This window comes from Nyctereutes procyonoides, unplaced genomic scaffold, assembly GCF_905146905.1.
Source record: "Nyctereutes procyonoides isolate TBG_1078 unplaced genomic scaffold, NYPRO_anot_genome, whole genome shotgun sequence".
Lineage (NCBI taxonomy): Eukaryota > Metazoa > Chordata > Mammalia > Carnivora > Canidae > Nyctereutes > Nyctereutes procyonoides.
The window spans coordinates 23,204,009-23,218,056 of record NW_026575159.1 but is presented as its reverse complement, the minus strand read 5'-3'; the positions used below and the strand labels follow the sequence as shown (position 1 = coordinate 23,218,056).

General features: G+C 47.9%; 1 protein-coding gene across 1 annotated transcript in view; it reads left to right on the top strand.

Annotated features, from left to right (window-relative positions):
* The first annotated feature begins 9,876 nt into the window (after positions 1-9,876).
* The window catches only part of ADCY8 (adenylate cyclase 8), a 209,477-nt gene continuing 205,305 nt past the window's right edge, over positions 9,877-14,048 (top strand). Inside the window, exon 1 of the mRNA XM_055314450.1 lies at positions 9,877-11,022. Coding sequence (XP_055170425.1) covers positions 10,030-11,022 — 993 coding nt within the window. The 5' untranslated portion in view covers positions 9,877-10,029. The remainder of the gene's footprint in view (positions 11,023-14,048) is intronic.

Sequence of the window (14,048 nt, the reverse complement as noted above, 5' to 3'; positions counted from 1 at the left end):
TCATTTATTGTCATCCTTATAAAGACATCTAACCCAGATATTGGAGGCCAGGGAGACATTCCCTGGAGGAAATGGTATCCATACTAAGAGCAGAAGGATGGGCAGGAAGACACTCCAGGAAACAGGAACAGCAAACCCCTAGATTCAAGGAGAAGGGAGAGCAAGATATGTTTGGGGAGCTGAATGTAGTCCAGTGTTGCCAAAGGCCTGAGGGCAAGATGGGCAGCAATGGGAGAGGACACTGGAGAGGAACAGTCCTAGAGACATTTGTCTTTTTTTTTTTTTTTTGAGACATTTGTATTTGATTGTAAGGCAGAGAGGGGCAAAGAAGAGTCATTGCACTGTTTTAACCAGGGAGCTACATGTTGGATTGAGCAAAGGGAGGTGGGGAGTTGTTCTTTGGTTAATACAAAGTTTCAGTCATGTAGGATGGCAAGGGGTTTTGGGAATATGCTGCACAGCAGCTTGCATGTAGTTGAAGGTATTGTATTGTAAACTTGGAAATTGCTGGGAGGGTGAATTTTATGTTGTGTATTTTTTTCCACAATAAAGAGTGGTACATTCATACACATATACACACACACACACGTATACATACATATATATTTGTTTGAGAGAAAGAGCATGGGCAGGGGAGGGCCAGAGGAAGAAGGAAAAGCAGACCCCTCGTTGAGTGAAGAGCTGGACAGGGGCTCGATCCCAGAACCCTGAGATCATGACCTGAGCTGAAGGCAGACGCTTGACTGACTGAGCCACCCAGGCACCCCAACACATTCATATTTTTAGTTTAGAATGATCACAGCAGCTGGAGAAAGGAGGCAGGCTATAACTAGAGAGACATGTTCTGTTTACTACCATCATCTAGGTGAGAGAGGATGTGGCTAGGAAAAAAAAAAAAAAACAACCCAGCAGTGGAAGTGGAAGAAATAGAAGAAAGTTGTCACCTACTCTATCAGTAGTTAACAGATCTTATTAATAGAGTGGATGAGGTAGGGTAAGGTCTTAAATATTGAACATTTGCTACATGTGTTATACTGTACCAGTTGCTTTATGATAAATTGCCTTTAGTTTTCACAAAACCTGGCAAAGTTGATATTTTCTCCCATATTATGAAAGTTTGAAAGGTTAAGGAATTGGTCAATGTCATGGAGATAGTACCTTGTAAAGTTAGAACTCAAGAAAGAGTCTTCTTGACTAAAAAATCAACTCATTTCACTAAACTATGGCTTTAGGTAAACATATTTTTGTAAGATTATTTATTTATTTATTTATTTATTTATTTATTTATTTATTTATGAGAGAGTGTTGTGTGTGTGCATAAGCAGGGAGGAGAAGCAGACTCACTGCAGGGAGCAGGGAGCCTCACACAGGACTTGATCCCAGGGTTCTGGGATCATGACCAGAGCTGAAGGCAGGTGCCCAACCCACTGAGCCACCCAGGTGCTCCATAAGCATAATATTTAATGATTCTAGAAAGCATCTGAGGACTAGACCAACCACTTCCAAACATTCATTTATTTCTATGTAGTGTGTGTATATGTGTAGCTCACACTATCCAAATCTATTTGATTCGTATTTGTATAACAATTCAAATATCAATTTGAGGAGTAAGAAATACCATGTTAAACTAAAGTTTATGTTTTGTGGATTTCAAGTATTGTAACACCAAGAACTTGATAAGAGCCTTTTTCTGAAATTTTATCAAAGTTTCTTTTGTTCTTTACTTCAGAGAGGAAGAATTTGGATGCTAAAAAATGCCTTTGTATAGAGTAGCAAGACATAATTGTTATTATTCTATTTTACTCCCTTTTATTTATTCTTTAAATGCTAATTGTGACCCATCAAGTAATTTTGCAGTCTCTGATTTGGTTGGAATCCACAGTGTAAAAAATATATATGCATATATATATATAGATTGGGAGGAGGGATGAATCTCATACACTTGTATATATGAATCATGTTTTGAGATATTAATTCATGGGGCTCACTTTTGTGTGCTCCTCTTTTTCCTTGTCTTCATTCAAGCTTTTTAAAAATCACTTCCATAAAGAGGGAGCAGAAAGCAAAAGCAATCTTTTCATCTTTTGTTTTTACAAAAATATAATCCCCAAAGAGAACTCAAAAGTTTAGAGTTACAAGAAGCATAAAGTGTCAGGAGGAACACATGTGCATGGGGAAAATCAGATGGGCTTGGAGGAAACATAAAGCGAGGATTTTCATCAGTGTAAAGGGGATACTCCTAAGCTGGAGCAGGAAGAGAGACTGACAGAAGGATGGACAGAGAGAAACAGAGAAAGCAAGCATGTCTTAAGTAATGGCTTTTCAGTAGTGCCCTGGAGAGGACTCATCACCCCAGAGAGGAAGGGCAATGTGCTACATCAAGCACATGGGACAGAGGCAGACCTATGAAGACTCTCCCACAGAGACCATGAGAAAAGAACAAAAGACCCACTGCCTCAGTGGTGACCTTTATGAATGTAGAGCTGAAGACCACAGGGCATGCACATTCATGGGTGCACACTCTACTCCTGACACACCTGGGCACTGCTGCAACAGCCTAGAACCGGGGCATCTCTCCAGGATTAGGAGGGTACAAAGGAAAGCCTCAAGAAGGATGTGAGTTAAATGTCTCGCCAACTGGGTAAAAACAGAAATACATTGATTTTTTAAAGAAATATATTTATTTTACACTCGTTTAAGGGACAGATCCATATATACCACTTCATAAATGTGTATAAATATTTATATTATAATGTCATCTATAAATTTTTAGCTTAATATTCTACGTAGATTCCCAAAGATTTCCTGGGGCGTGTGTGTCAGTAATGGGGGTGAAATATTTACAAAATAAGATGTTTTGTGTTATTGAAATAGCACTCAGGTAGGTTTTTTTAATCTTTTTTTCCCCAAGAGAATGAGGAAAATGATCTGCTTTACTTCCCATGGAGTCTGATCATTTTGTCCCAAGACTTCATATGTGTGTCAAATTAAAAAGCAGGTCTTAAACCATGGCCAAAAGAGGGTCTGGTCATATGGGTGAGCTAGCTGGAAATTCTCATATTTTTTCTTTCATTGTTACCACTTTTAGCTAACTTCACAGTTTCTCCAATGGGCAGTATACGTGTGTGTTCTTGTCCTATTTCAGTAAGTGAAGCCTTAGTAAGTGATGTCATTCATAGTAAGCTCATGCTGTAATTAAGTGAAAGACAAGGGAATCATCTTTTTTAAAAAAGATTATTTATTTATTTATTTATTTATTTATTTATTTATTTATTTAAATAAATTCCTCTGCAGGGGAGGGGCAGAGGAAGAGAATCTCAAGCAGACCCCACAACCCTCGGGACCTGATGCTGGGCTTGATCTCACCACCCTGAGATCATGACCTGAGCTGAAAACAAGAGTCCAACTCTCAACTGATTGATTCTACTGGGAATCTATCTTTTAAGAAGAAAAGAATATTTAAGTCCCTTTAAGATGTCTTCCTCCCATTTGACAAATTTATGAATTCCACATATAAATATGGTGTTTCAGAATTATTTTCCCACTGATGAGACTCTCTTCCCCTTCTAGGCACAAATATCCAATTTAAACTAGTTTCTGTGAAGACCCAAAATGTATACAAAAGGTCTTTTTTTTCTCTCTTGCATTTTTCAAGGCAAAGAAAATACAAGATAGAAACAAGATGGATACTTTGTTTTTCCTATTAGACATTGCATTGCATTCCAGATGAAATGTGGGTCCAAGGTTTTTAATTCATACACTGTTTCCATGGATGAACCCTACTTACTTTATTAATTTAAGTAAGGTTGACACACAGTGTTATATTAGTTTTAGGGTACAGCATAATGATTAGACATTTACGTACACTTTGAATAATGGCCGTGATAAAAAGTAAGCCCTACTTACTTTAGCCATTGACTTTTTCCTGGACTTCCATCAAAGCAGTTAATAAGGCCTTTGATATTTCCTAAGAGTACTGCTTGCAGGCAAAACAGGCATGTCCTCCCCCCACCTGCAGCTTTATTGAGGTATATTCAAATATAAAAAAATGTGCATATTTAAAACTTGTAAAACTTGGTATAAAATGTGAGTTCATCACCACAATCGAGTTGACACATCTGTCACTGCATTTTGTTACCATTTGCTTTGTTTTTTGTGTGTGGTGTGTGGTGTACATTTAAGATGTTCCTCTTCACTAATTTCATGTACTCTTCCTTTAAGGATTTCCAGCTTTGGAAGCTGCCCTGTCACAAACACCCTCCTTCCCCTTGGAAACAGGATCTCTCTGGTTTCAGGTCCCCTTCCTGAACTGAGTCCATCTTTTCTTTTACATGTGAATATTTTATGTCTTCAGTGAGTGGCAGGGTTTCTACGGGTATCTTGAAAAGGGCCCAGTGCTAATAAAATTTAAATTTATGTTAATATACTTAACCTACAAAGTCAAAGATGCATTGGAGGAAAACAGATTTCCTTTTTTTAAATGCACCTCTGTAAATGTGGCCAGTGGTATGCATTGGCATCACAAGGCAAACAATAGTATGTTCTAATTGGACAAGAGGATGCTTTCCCACCACTACCCAAAGGAAGTAAACAAAAGCAATTATTTTGGTTAAATCCAGTATGTGAAAAATCTGCTTTTTCACAAACTGTAGAAACAGCATCTGTGGATTGAACTGCACAAAACCTAACAGACCCTCTACCCAGACAAGAATTAGTTCTGTTACTTCTACCTGCCATTCAGGGTCATGCTACCAGACTTTCAAAGCCTAAAGATTTCAAAAGTCTCTTACTTAATTTGCATTTGGAAAGTCCAAAAATATCTGAAATTTTCATTTCTATCAGTATTATTTAAATTAGGTCAACATTTGTTGACTACTATGACAGCATTTTTACAAAGTGAATGCTAGAATTATACAATCTAAATTTATTTGCTGGAAAAAGAATAAATTTGTTTGCTGGAATTTTGTTATCTATTAACCATGAGATACCAGGCAAGTTACTTAGCCACATGGAGCCTCAGTATCTTAGCCAGTGAAATGGAAATAACACTTTTTCTCTTTAACTCAGAGAACTGCTGTGATGCTTAAATGGGATGTTTGTAAAGTCTAAAGTGCTCAATAAATTGTTGCTAATCTATTTTTTCACTCTTAAAGATTTTATTTATTTATTCATCAGAGACACACACACAGAGAGGCAGAGACATAGGCAGAGAGAGAAGCAGGCTCCACACAGGTCCTAGGTCGAAGGCAGGCACTCAAACCCTGAGCCACCCAGGCGTCCCAGTTGTTGCTAATCTTATTATCTTCACGTACACTTGTGAAAATTAATAAAGGGAAACCTCAGTAAAGTCAGGTAGGGAGGCGGGAAGAGCAAGCCATAACAGGCAGAATTACAACTACAGGAAAAATTGTAATGTAGACTCCAAAGAAAAATCATCAACAGATAAGAATGATCAGTTCCAAGTCCCCCAGAGGTAAGACCTACACCGAATCTTCAAGAAATCCTCTACCCCTGCAACTTACCCATGAGAAACTGGCATCACCCCAAACTCTTGCCTTTCTCCAAAAGACTTGCTTTCAAATCAACCCTCCCCAACTTTCTCCTTCTCCTTATAAAATAGCATTCCTCTCCTTTGTTTGTTGGACTGACCTGTGTTTTTTCCATAGCTTGTATGTCCCAAATTGCTATTCCCAAATAAACCTGTTTTTTTTTTCCTGGTAAAATAACTGATGGCTTCATGTTTAAGATTAGTGCCATAGTTGCTAGAAACTGGAGGTGAAAAAAAAAAAGAAAGAAACTGGAGGTGATGGGGCCAAGGAAAATCAGTTCTCTCCTTCGATGTGTTCACTGCTTCATGGGGAGACATGAGAGACAAATGGGTAAGCAAGTGGGGGCAGAGCCAGTCCCCATAGTAAGTGCCACACCAGCAGTACCAGAATAGACTTGCAGACAACAGAGATGGGTCCCCCAAGAAGACAACAAGGCAGTAAAGTGATCAAACACGTGTATCTGGGGTCTTAGGAATTGCAGCCCAAGAGATACAGAAGACGCAGAATCCACAGAAGTCCAACACATGCCCCTGAAGAATGTGAAAGTGGTACCGGGGGTTTATAAAGGCAAAACCCACAAGGTTACATAAGTTGTTTTGAAAGAATTGTGATTGGTGCTGGCAAAGTTTAAACTGACTTCCTATACAAGGTTGGTTATTTGGCTAACAGGTGTTACATTATCTCTATTTTAGTCCAAAGTAGGAGGATGTGTTCCAGAAGGTGGTAGATTTGCAATTGACAAAAGTCAAAAGTTCTGAGAATTACAACAGGGGATGTGCCTAGCCCCTACTTCCTTGAGATCCTTCTGACTCTATTTTGAGTGACTCCTTTTAGCAATGCTTCCTCCTTTTGGAAGCTTCTTTCACAGAAGGAAGTTCTGAATTTTCACAGGGAATAACAGGAAAGGATTTGTGCAGAGACACTGCCCAGGCTTTGAAGGATGAGGTGAATAGTATTTCATGGGAAGGAAATGGCTGGGGAGAGAGAAAGATACAGGGACAGGCAAGAGAAGGCAACTGTGTATAAAAAGATAGTGAGTTTGCAAAGCATTGTCCCTGAACATAGCAGAGACCCACCCATAATAAATAAGCAGGGAATAAGTGATCACATGACCAGATGCCCATTGTAGCCTCAAAGCAGTTTGTTACCTTAAGTGACCATCATTTGGTGGTTTGCATTCTCCAAAAAGTCTCTCAATATTTGTGTAATGCCAACACTGTCATTCGAAAACAGAATGTTTTGGGGGCTGCATGGCACTGTATCATCCCAACAAGAAGAATTGGATCTAGTTGTCATCCATGCTCTTGTTTAAAACAACCTGTTCTAACACCCCTTATGGCAAAGGAACTTTCAGAAGAGTCAGTTGACCAGATATGCAACATTTTCTCCCTGATATTTTAGGTTCAACCTGAGTCTATTAAATTCTGTTTTTTTTCTTCTGTAGCGTGCTATGCTCATTCATCAGCCTGAGTCACTTTATCTGATTGGGTCCAGTCTCCCCCTCTTTGGCATGCCTTCTTTGCTGCTGAATAAATCATCCTGGGATATGTCCAGGAGGAAGATTTTCATAGGAAAGTTCCATCTGCATTCAACCCCTCATTTATTCAGGCTGAGTTCTCAGGCTCCCAAGGAGAAAGATTGAGAAAATAAAGAGGTGTCTTGCACTGCCAAGTTTACTAATATGGTCATTAGCACAGATGACTTGGGGCAGTGCCTGCAGGGAGAGGACACAGCTGGGCACACATCCTGGCATACTGCAAGAACCAGTCTCCCTCCCCCACCAGCCTTCTGCCCTCTTTGGGCTCTCTCTTCTCTTCAAGTCAAGACACTCCTTACTCCCCACCTCCACCCCTTCACTCCCCCACTCCCCACCCCCCACCAGACTTTCAGGAGAGCTGGAGAGGCTGATGAGTCCAAGCAGTTCAGAAAGGGAGAAGCAAGCAGTGTTTCTTTTCCGCGACGATGATCATTAAGGTCTAGATAACTGCACAACTGAGTTTTGGGGAGCGCTTTGCCCTTAACCCCAGCCCCTTGGGAGTGGGACAGCTACTCCGGGAGATCTTTATAGTTACATTAATTCATCCACAAACCAGCTTAAAAATAGAACCGACCTTCTTTCTATTTAAAACCGAGCATTTAATTCTGTTCTCTTGAGAAATGGTAGACTGACAACTCTAAAGGTCTGGGATTAAAGGAGTCTTTTTGAGGGTGTATATCACATCCCAGAAATCTGTTATGGGAGAGGGGGAAATGTTAGCCTTCTCTCTTGGGAGTCTCTATACAAGGCAGCGGACCGGTTCTGGATTTAAACGGAAACGCATGTGTGTGGATAGCAAAGAATAAAAAGAAAAGAATTGGATCCTGTGTTTCTGGGACACAGTGGACACAAATAACCCTTGGCGATGGAGTCTGCGGCTGGGGAGGGGACCTAATCTAGAGCTATTCCGGCTCAGGGCAGGCGGAGAGAGGGGAGTTCCTCCTCGGGAGAGCAGGGGAAAATCGCTGTTTCCGGAGGGCTGCGGGGGCAGCCTGGCGGTCTCCTGGGCTTGCACGGGACGCCACGGGGAGCCGAGAAAGCGCCCGGGGCCTGACGTCATTGGCCATCAGCTGACTGTGCTCAGGGCCCGGGCCCCGCTGGCTGCAGCCGCAGTCGCTCGCGGTGGCGGAGGTGGCGGCCACCGCGGCTCCGCCACCTGCAGCCGGGCTCGGGGCTGCGGCCGCTACGCTTTGCCCTGGGCGCGGAGTCCAGAGGGCGGGAAACCGGGGCTGCAGCGGGCAGGGCAGCTGGCAATGCGTTCCGCGCGTCCCCGTCTCTCTCCCCCTACTGTCAGCAGGGAGAAACTTGGTGCGCACGGCGCTCGGGGGACGAGCCCCCCACCCCTCCGGATGGGGGTAGGAAAGGCTCTGGCTGGAAGCGGTCTCTGCATTTGCAGCGCGAGAGCTGGTTTCGCCAAAAGACGCCCGGGTGGTGGTGGTGGGGTGGGGTGGGGGTTGGGGGGGATGGGAAGGAGACCCCCTGTTTCATCGCGCTGAGCTCTCGGAGTCCGTGGGCAGAGCGGCCTACGAGTCCTGGCTCTGCACCTGCTGAGGACTGGAGCCAGTGCCTAAAAAGAAAAAAAAATGTATATATATGTATATAGTGGAGGAACCGGCCCGCGCGGCCAGCTGGAGCGCTGGATGCCCGCGCGGGGGGAGGCCGGGGCGCGCGCGGTCGTCCTCACCCACGCCGGCCTGCGCGTGCGGCTGCCTCCGAGACCCGGGGCGTCCTGGCCAGGTCTGGGTGCCAGCTCCCCGCCGCCACCACCCCCGCCCGCCCGGTTCCGGGGGCGTGGCTCGGCGTGGGGGCGGGTTTAAGTCGCCGCGGGTGTCTGACCGATCTGACAGGTCTCCAAATTGCTCCCCGCCGCCGGGTGCCCGCAGCCCGCTTCGGAGCGCGCCGGGGTGGCACGCGGCGGGTCCCTGGATCCGGTGGCGTCTCCGTCGCCTGCCCCGCGGCTTCGGGCCTCTCTCCTCGCCGCACCCGCCCAGCCGCCGTTCTTGGCCTCAGGGATCCGCACCCGGTGGCTTCTCGGCGTCCTCAGGGCCATTGGCTTCGGATCCCCACTTTCTCCTGCGCCCTCCCCCCCTCCCTCCCGGGCCTCCCAGCTCCCGGCCCAAATGGACTCCGAAGAGCGAAGTGGAGGGAACGGGAACAGTGGGCTCCGACCCCTCGGAGGCACAGCTGGAAGGGCCGACCTCGCCTTCTAGCCGCGACTGGGACCCCGCCGCCCTCCCGCTCCCCCGAGGGATGCGACGGGCCAGAGCCAGCGCCGCGCTGCCAGCCCTCGGAGAGGAGACGGCCAGAGATGCGCCGAGGAGGGAGCCCCAGCACACCCCCGGCGCCAAATTAACTGTCTGGTGACTCGCTCGCCCCGAGGCTCCCACCTCTCCGCCTTCCGCGAGGCACCCCTCCACCCCCAGGCCTCCCCCTTCTCTGCCCCCGCCCCCCAAGCTCCGCCCCGGCTCCCCATCCCGGCGCAATGGAGTTCTCCGAAGGGCTCTGCTCCGGCCACAGCGGCTAACTTCGCACCCGCCGCCGCCGCCGCCGCCGCCGCTCCCCCTCGGGTCGGGGGTGCCCCGAGCCCAGTGCCGCAGCCCGGACCCGCCCGGCGCGCAGCAGAGCGCAGCACGGCGCCCAGGCGCCTCTCGGAGAGCCAAGGCTGCGCCAAGACGCAGAGCCGAGGAGCGGCCGGGAAGCCCGAGCCGGAGAAGGGGGCTGCGTGGCTCCGAGCGCCCGCGCCCGCGCCCGCACCCGCGCGCGTCCCAGCCGCGCCGTGGGGCAGGGGTCTGCGGCGACCCTCCGGGCGCCCTTTGCTCCGGGGCGCACTATGACCTGACGCGCGGGGGCGGGGGGCCTCCTGTCCTGGGCTCGCGCGAGCGGGGCCGCGGGGCGGCCGTGGGGTCCCCGGGACCTGTCCCCCAGCCGCCTCGGCCCGGCGCCATGGAGCTCTCGGAGGTGCGCTGCCTGGGCGGCAGCGAGGAGCTCTACACCATCCACCCGACGCCCCCGGCCGGCGACGGCGGCGGCAGCGCTCGGCCGCAGCGGCTGCTATGGCAAACGGCGGTGCGGCACATCACCGAGCAGCGCTTCATCCACGGGCACCGGGGCGGCGGCGGCGGCGGCGGCGGCGGCGGCGGGAGCAGAGGCTCGGGCAAAGCCGCGGCCCCTGCGGGCGGCGGCCCCAACCACCCCGCGGCGCAGCGGTGCGGAGACGCGGCGCTGCCGCTCTACTCGCTGGGCCCCGGGGAGAGGGCGCACGGCACCGGGGGCACCAAAGTCTTCCCGGAGCGCAGCGGCAGCGGCAGCGGCAGGGGCAGCGGCGGCGGCGGCGGCAGCGGCGGCGGGGGCGACCTGGGCTTCCTGCACCTCGACTGCGCCCCGAGCAACTCGGATTTCTTCCTCAGCGGCGGCTACAGCTACCGAGGGGTCATTTTCCCCACTCTGCGCAACTCTTTCAAGTCCCGGGATCTGGAGCGCCTCTACCAGCGCTATTTCCTGGGCCAGAGGCGCAAATCCGAAGTGGTGATGAACGTGCTGGACGTGCTGACCAAACTCACCCTCTTGGTCCTCCACTTGAGCCTGGCCTCGGCCCCCATGGACCCGCTCAAGGGCATCCTCCTGGGCTTCTTCACGGGCATCGAGGTGGTGATCTGCGCCCTGGTGGTGGTCAGGAAGGACACCACCTCGCACACGTACCTGCAGTACAGCGGTGTGGTCACTTGGGTGGCCATGACCACCCAGATCTTGGCAGCAGGCCTCGGCTATGGGCTTCTGGGTGATGGCATCGGCTACGTCCTCTTCACGCTGTTCGCCACCTACAGCATGCTGCCACTGCCGCTCACCTGGGCCATCCTGGCCGGCCTGGGCACCTCGCTGCTGCAGGTGGTCCTGCAGGTGGTCATCCCCCGGCTGGCGGTCATTTCCATCAACCAGGTAACTACTGCCTGCCTAGCTCTTCCCTCCCCTTGACTCCCTTGGGTTATTTAGAAATAGCTTTTGGAGAGGCCCGCTTGCCTGGCTCACTTGGAGGCCCCTCCCCCAGCCTGGCGCAGTGCCCTGCACTTGGGAGGTCCTGGGTGTTGGGGGGATGGTGTTTCACTCATCTTAGAGGAGTTGGAAGTAAATGACCTCTAAAGTTTCTTCCAGCCCTGCCCTTCTCTTCTGCTTCTGTGAGTAATTCTTCTCTGTCGCCAGCTAAGAACCAGCCTTCTTTCTGTTCTGCGCATTCCCCACCCCCCCAGGATCTGTAGTCTCAGGAGCAGGAGACAGAGGGGAGGAGATGCACCCCGATTTAGAAGGTGACCCATTCCTTAACAGCTTTTACTCACAAGAGTCGCAGCAGGCTGTTTTAAGGGACTTTGGGATTCAGAGTTGGGATTCTGTGCCACAAACCCTCAATTCTAGGAGGAAATAATAGCATGTGTTGAATAATAATTGCTGGTGGGGCCCCTGCATATGCTATATCATCCAGTTTTTCCGACAATTCCATGACACGTATTTTACTTAGGAATTCTTTACTGCGTTGGTGATCTAAGAGGATATCTTGTCTTATTTTGGGGGATCCAAACCCAGTGCTTTGCATCCATCAGCCTCATCTGGGGCTGGTAGGGTGGGCAGGGAAGTGTCTTGGTCAAAAATGCAAGTTTTGCTTAATTGATAAAGGGCATTTTGATGTAGATGGTCTGAAATATTTAGGTGGAACCTGACCTTCCATCTCTTTTCTTCCTTTCTTCCTGTCTTTCCCTTTAAATATGGATGTGTTACTGGGAACAGAGTTCCCATTGTCTGTGAAGGAGAATTTAGTGTTGAAATCCATTAAAATCAATAGATAATTAATGGTCTGGCACTTTGTTTGCCAAATCCCCGGTAGGTAGCAGAAGACTGAATTTGGGGGGTTTCTCCATAAAAATGAGGGAAGCTGAAATGTTTCCACATAGGAGACTGACACAGGTGCTTGGGCAAGGGCCTGCTTTGTATGTTTCTGCTCCAAACTCAGCTTCTGCACCACTTTACTCTATTGGAGCTTAAAAACTCCTCTTCCTTGTGTTTGGGTTTGAGTATATCATTGAATAACCAGGTACAACACCTCGGAAAGCTGCTCATGCTTTCTGGAATGCTGGCACCTATAGAGCACTTTGCCCATCATTGACCTTCTGGGCTTCTAGTGGATTTGGGATTCTCTGTCTTCTCTGATGGCTCTGTATACCTTTACTCAGGTTCCTTACCTGTTTGGCTGCTTTTAAAGTGCTTTTTGAAGTCTTCTTGGGTAGAACAGAGTATTATAAAGTGCTTGGCTATGATCATTAGGCATGCAGTGGGAGGTGAGAGGCTCTGTTTGTAAGGTCTGGTCAGCTAAACTTCTTATTAAAGACAGCATTGAATATTTTCTTGAAATCATGGTTAACCTTTCACATGCACCTCTGATAGGGACACCTGAGTGGCTCAGTGGTTGAGTCTCCCTTTGGCTCAGGTTGTGATCCTGGGGTCCTAGAATCAAGTGCCGCATCAGGCTCCCCCACAGTGAGCCTGTTTCTCTCTCTGCCTAGGTCTCTGCCTCTCTCTGTGTCTCTCATGAATAAATAAAGGTTTTGGGTTTTTTTTTTTTAAGCCCCACATCTGATAAAAATCTCAATTAGGGATTGTGCAAAGTATGTTTTGTGACCTGTGTCTTCCCGTCCGTACACTTGGATCTGAACCCCACTGGCCTCTAAAAGTCTCAATTCCTTCCAAGTTGCCCTGCTTTTTTGCATTTTCTTTATTATGTACCTCCATATCATCAGACTCTTCTTCCCTCTCTTGATCCTTTTCCCTTCTCATCCCCCTTTTTGTCCTTCTCCTCCTCTTTTTCCCTTATCTTTTTTCGCTAGGAGTTGTTTTCACGAGATACCATAGGTATCTGCTCTTTTGCAGAAAATCCCATTGATCATAACCCACTGCTTTCCATGCAGTAGCCCTCCTTTAGTACACATTGCTGAGAGACTTCATCAAGTAAGTTTGGAATAGTATTTAGAATAACAACATCCCAAGTGGCAAATGATGAATATTTTCAAAGTTCTAAGTATAGAGACACTTTGCTTGCCAAATGAATCCAGAAAGTAAATTTTGGCTTCATATTTGTTTTATGCTCTACTCAAATACTACCAGATGGGAGAAGATTAAAAATAACCCCACAATGTCTTCCCGCTCCCCTCTCATGATAAACAGTCCCCCACTTGAAAACCAAGCTCCAGGTACATCCAAACCAAGCTCATTTAGACTTTCTGTTTGGGTAGGAATTGTAGATAAACTACAGTTTTCCAGGGGAGTCAGCTCTTACCAGACTCCTGGGAAACAGCCAGAGCGCTCTCCTCCGACTTCGGGTGCTGAAAAGACCTTTGTGGCTTTGGCTACAAAATGTTTTCCTTTGGCGCCCTCTAGAGGTCTAAGTGGCTTTCCTTTTCCTCTTGCAGGTGGGGTGAGGTGGAGAATTAATCGCTTTTTAAAACATCTCTGATTTTTGAACAGGTACTGTTTAGTTTTCCCTGTTTGGGAACATGCGAAGCATGCCCTGCCAATGACCTCTTGGAGCAATTAGAATAACGTCCTAACTCCTTGCCATGGTCACCCGGTCCCCTTACAAACTGGTTGTTCCTTCTGTCTCTAATTATGTTTCCTTTTCCTCTCCTCCCCAGGCTCCAAATCACAGTACCTTTTTCTGCTCGCAGAGATCCTGAGCTCCTTCTCCACTTCTTAGGCTTTGTGCCTGCCGCCTAGAATAATTTTTCCCAGGTCTTCACGTGACTGAGACGTTCTTAGTATTCTGAACTCAGTTCACATGCTACTCCCTGGTGCGTGGTTTGTTCTGTTTTCTCCTGAGCACGTTCACTATCTGAAATTATCTTATTTGTTTGTATTTACTCTGTTTTTCCCTCACCCCCCACCCAACAGGAATGTAAACACCACCTAAAGGCGTGGGCATC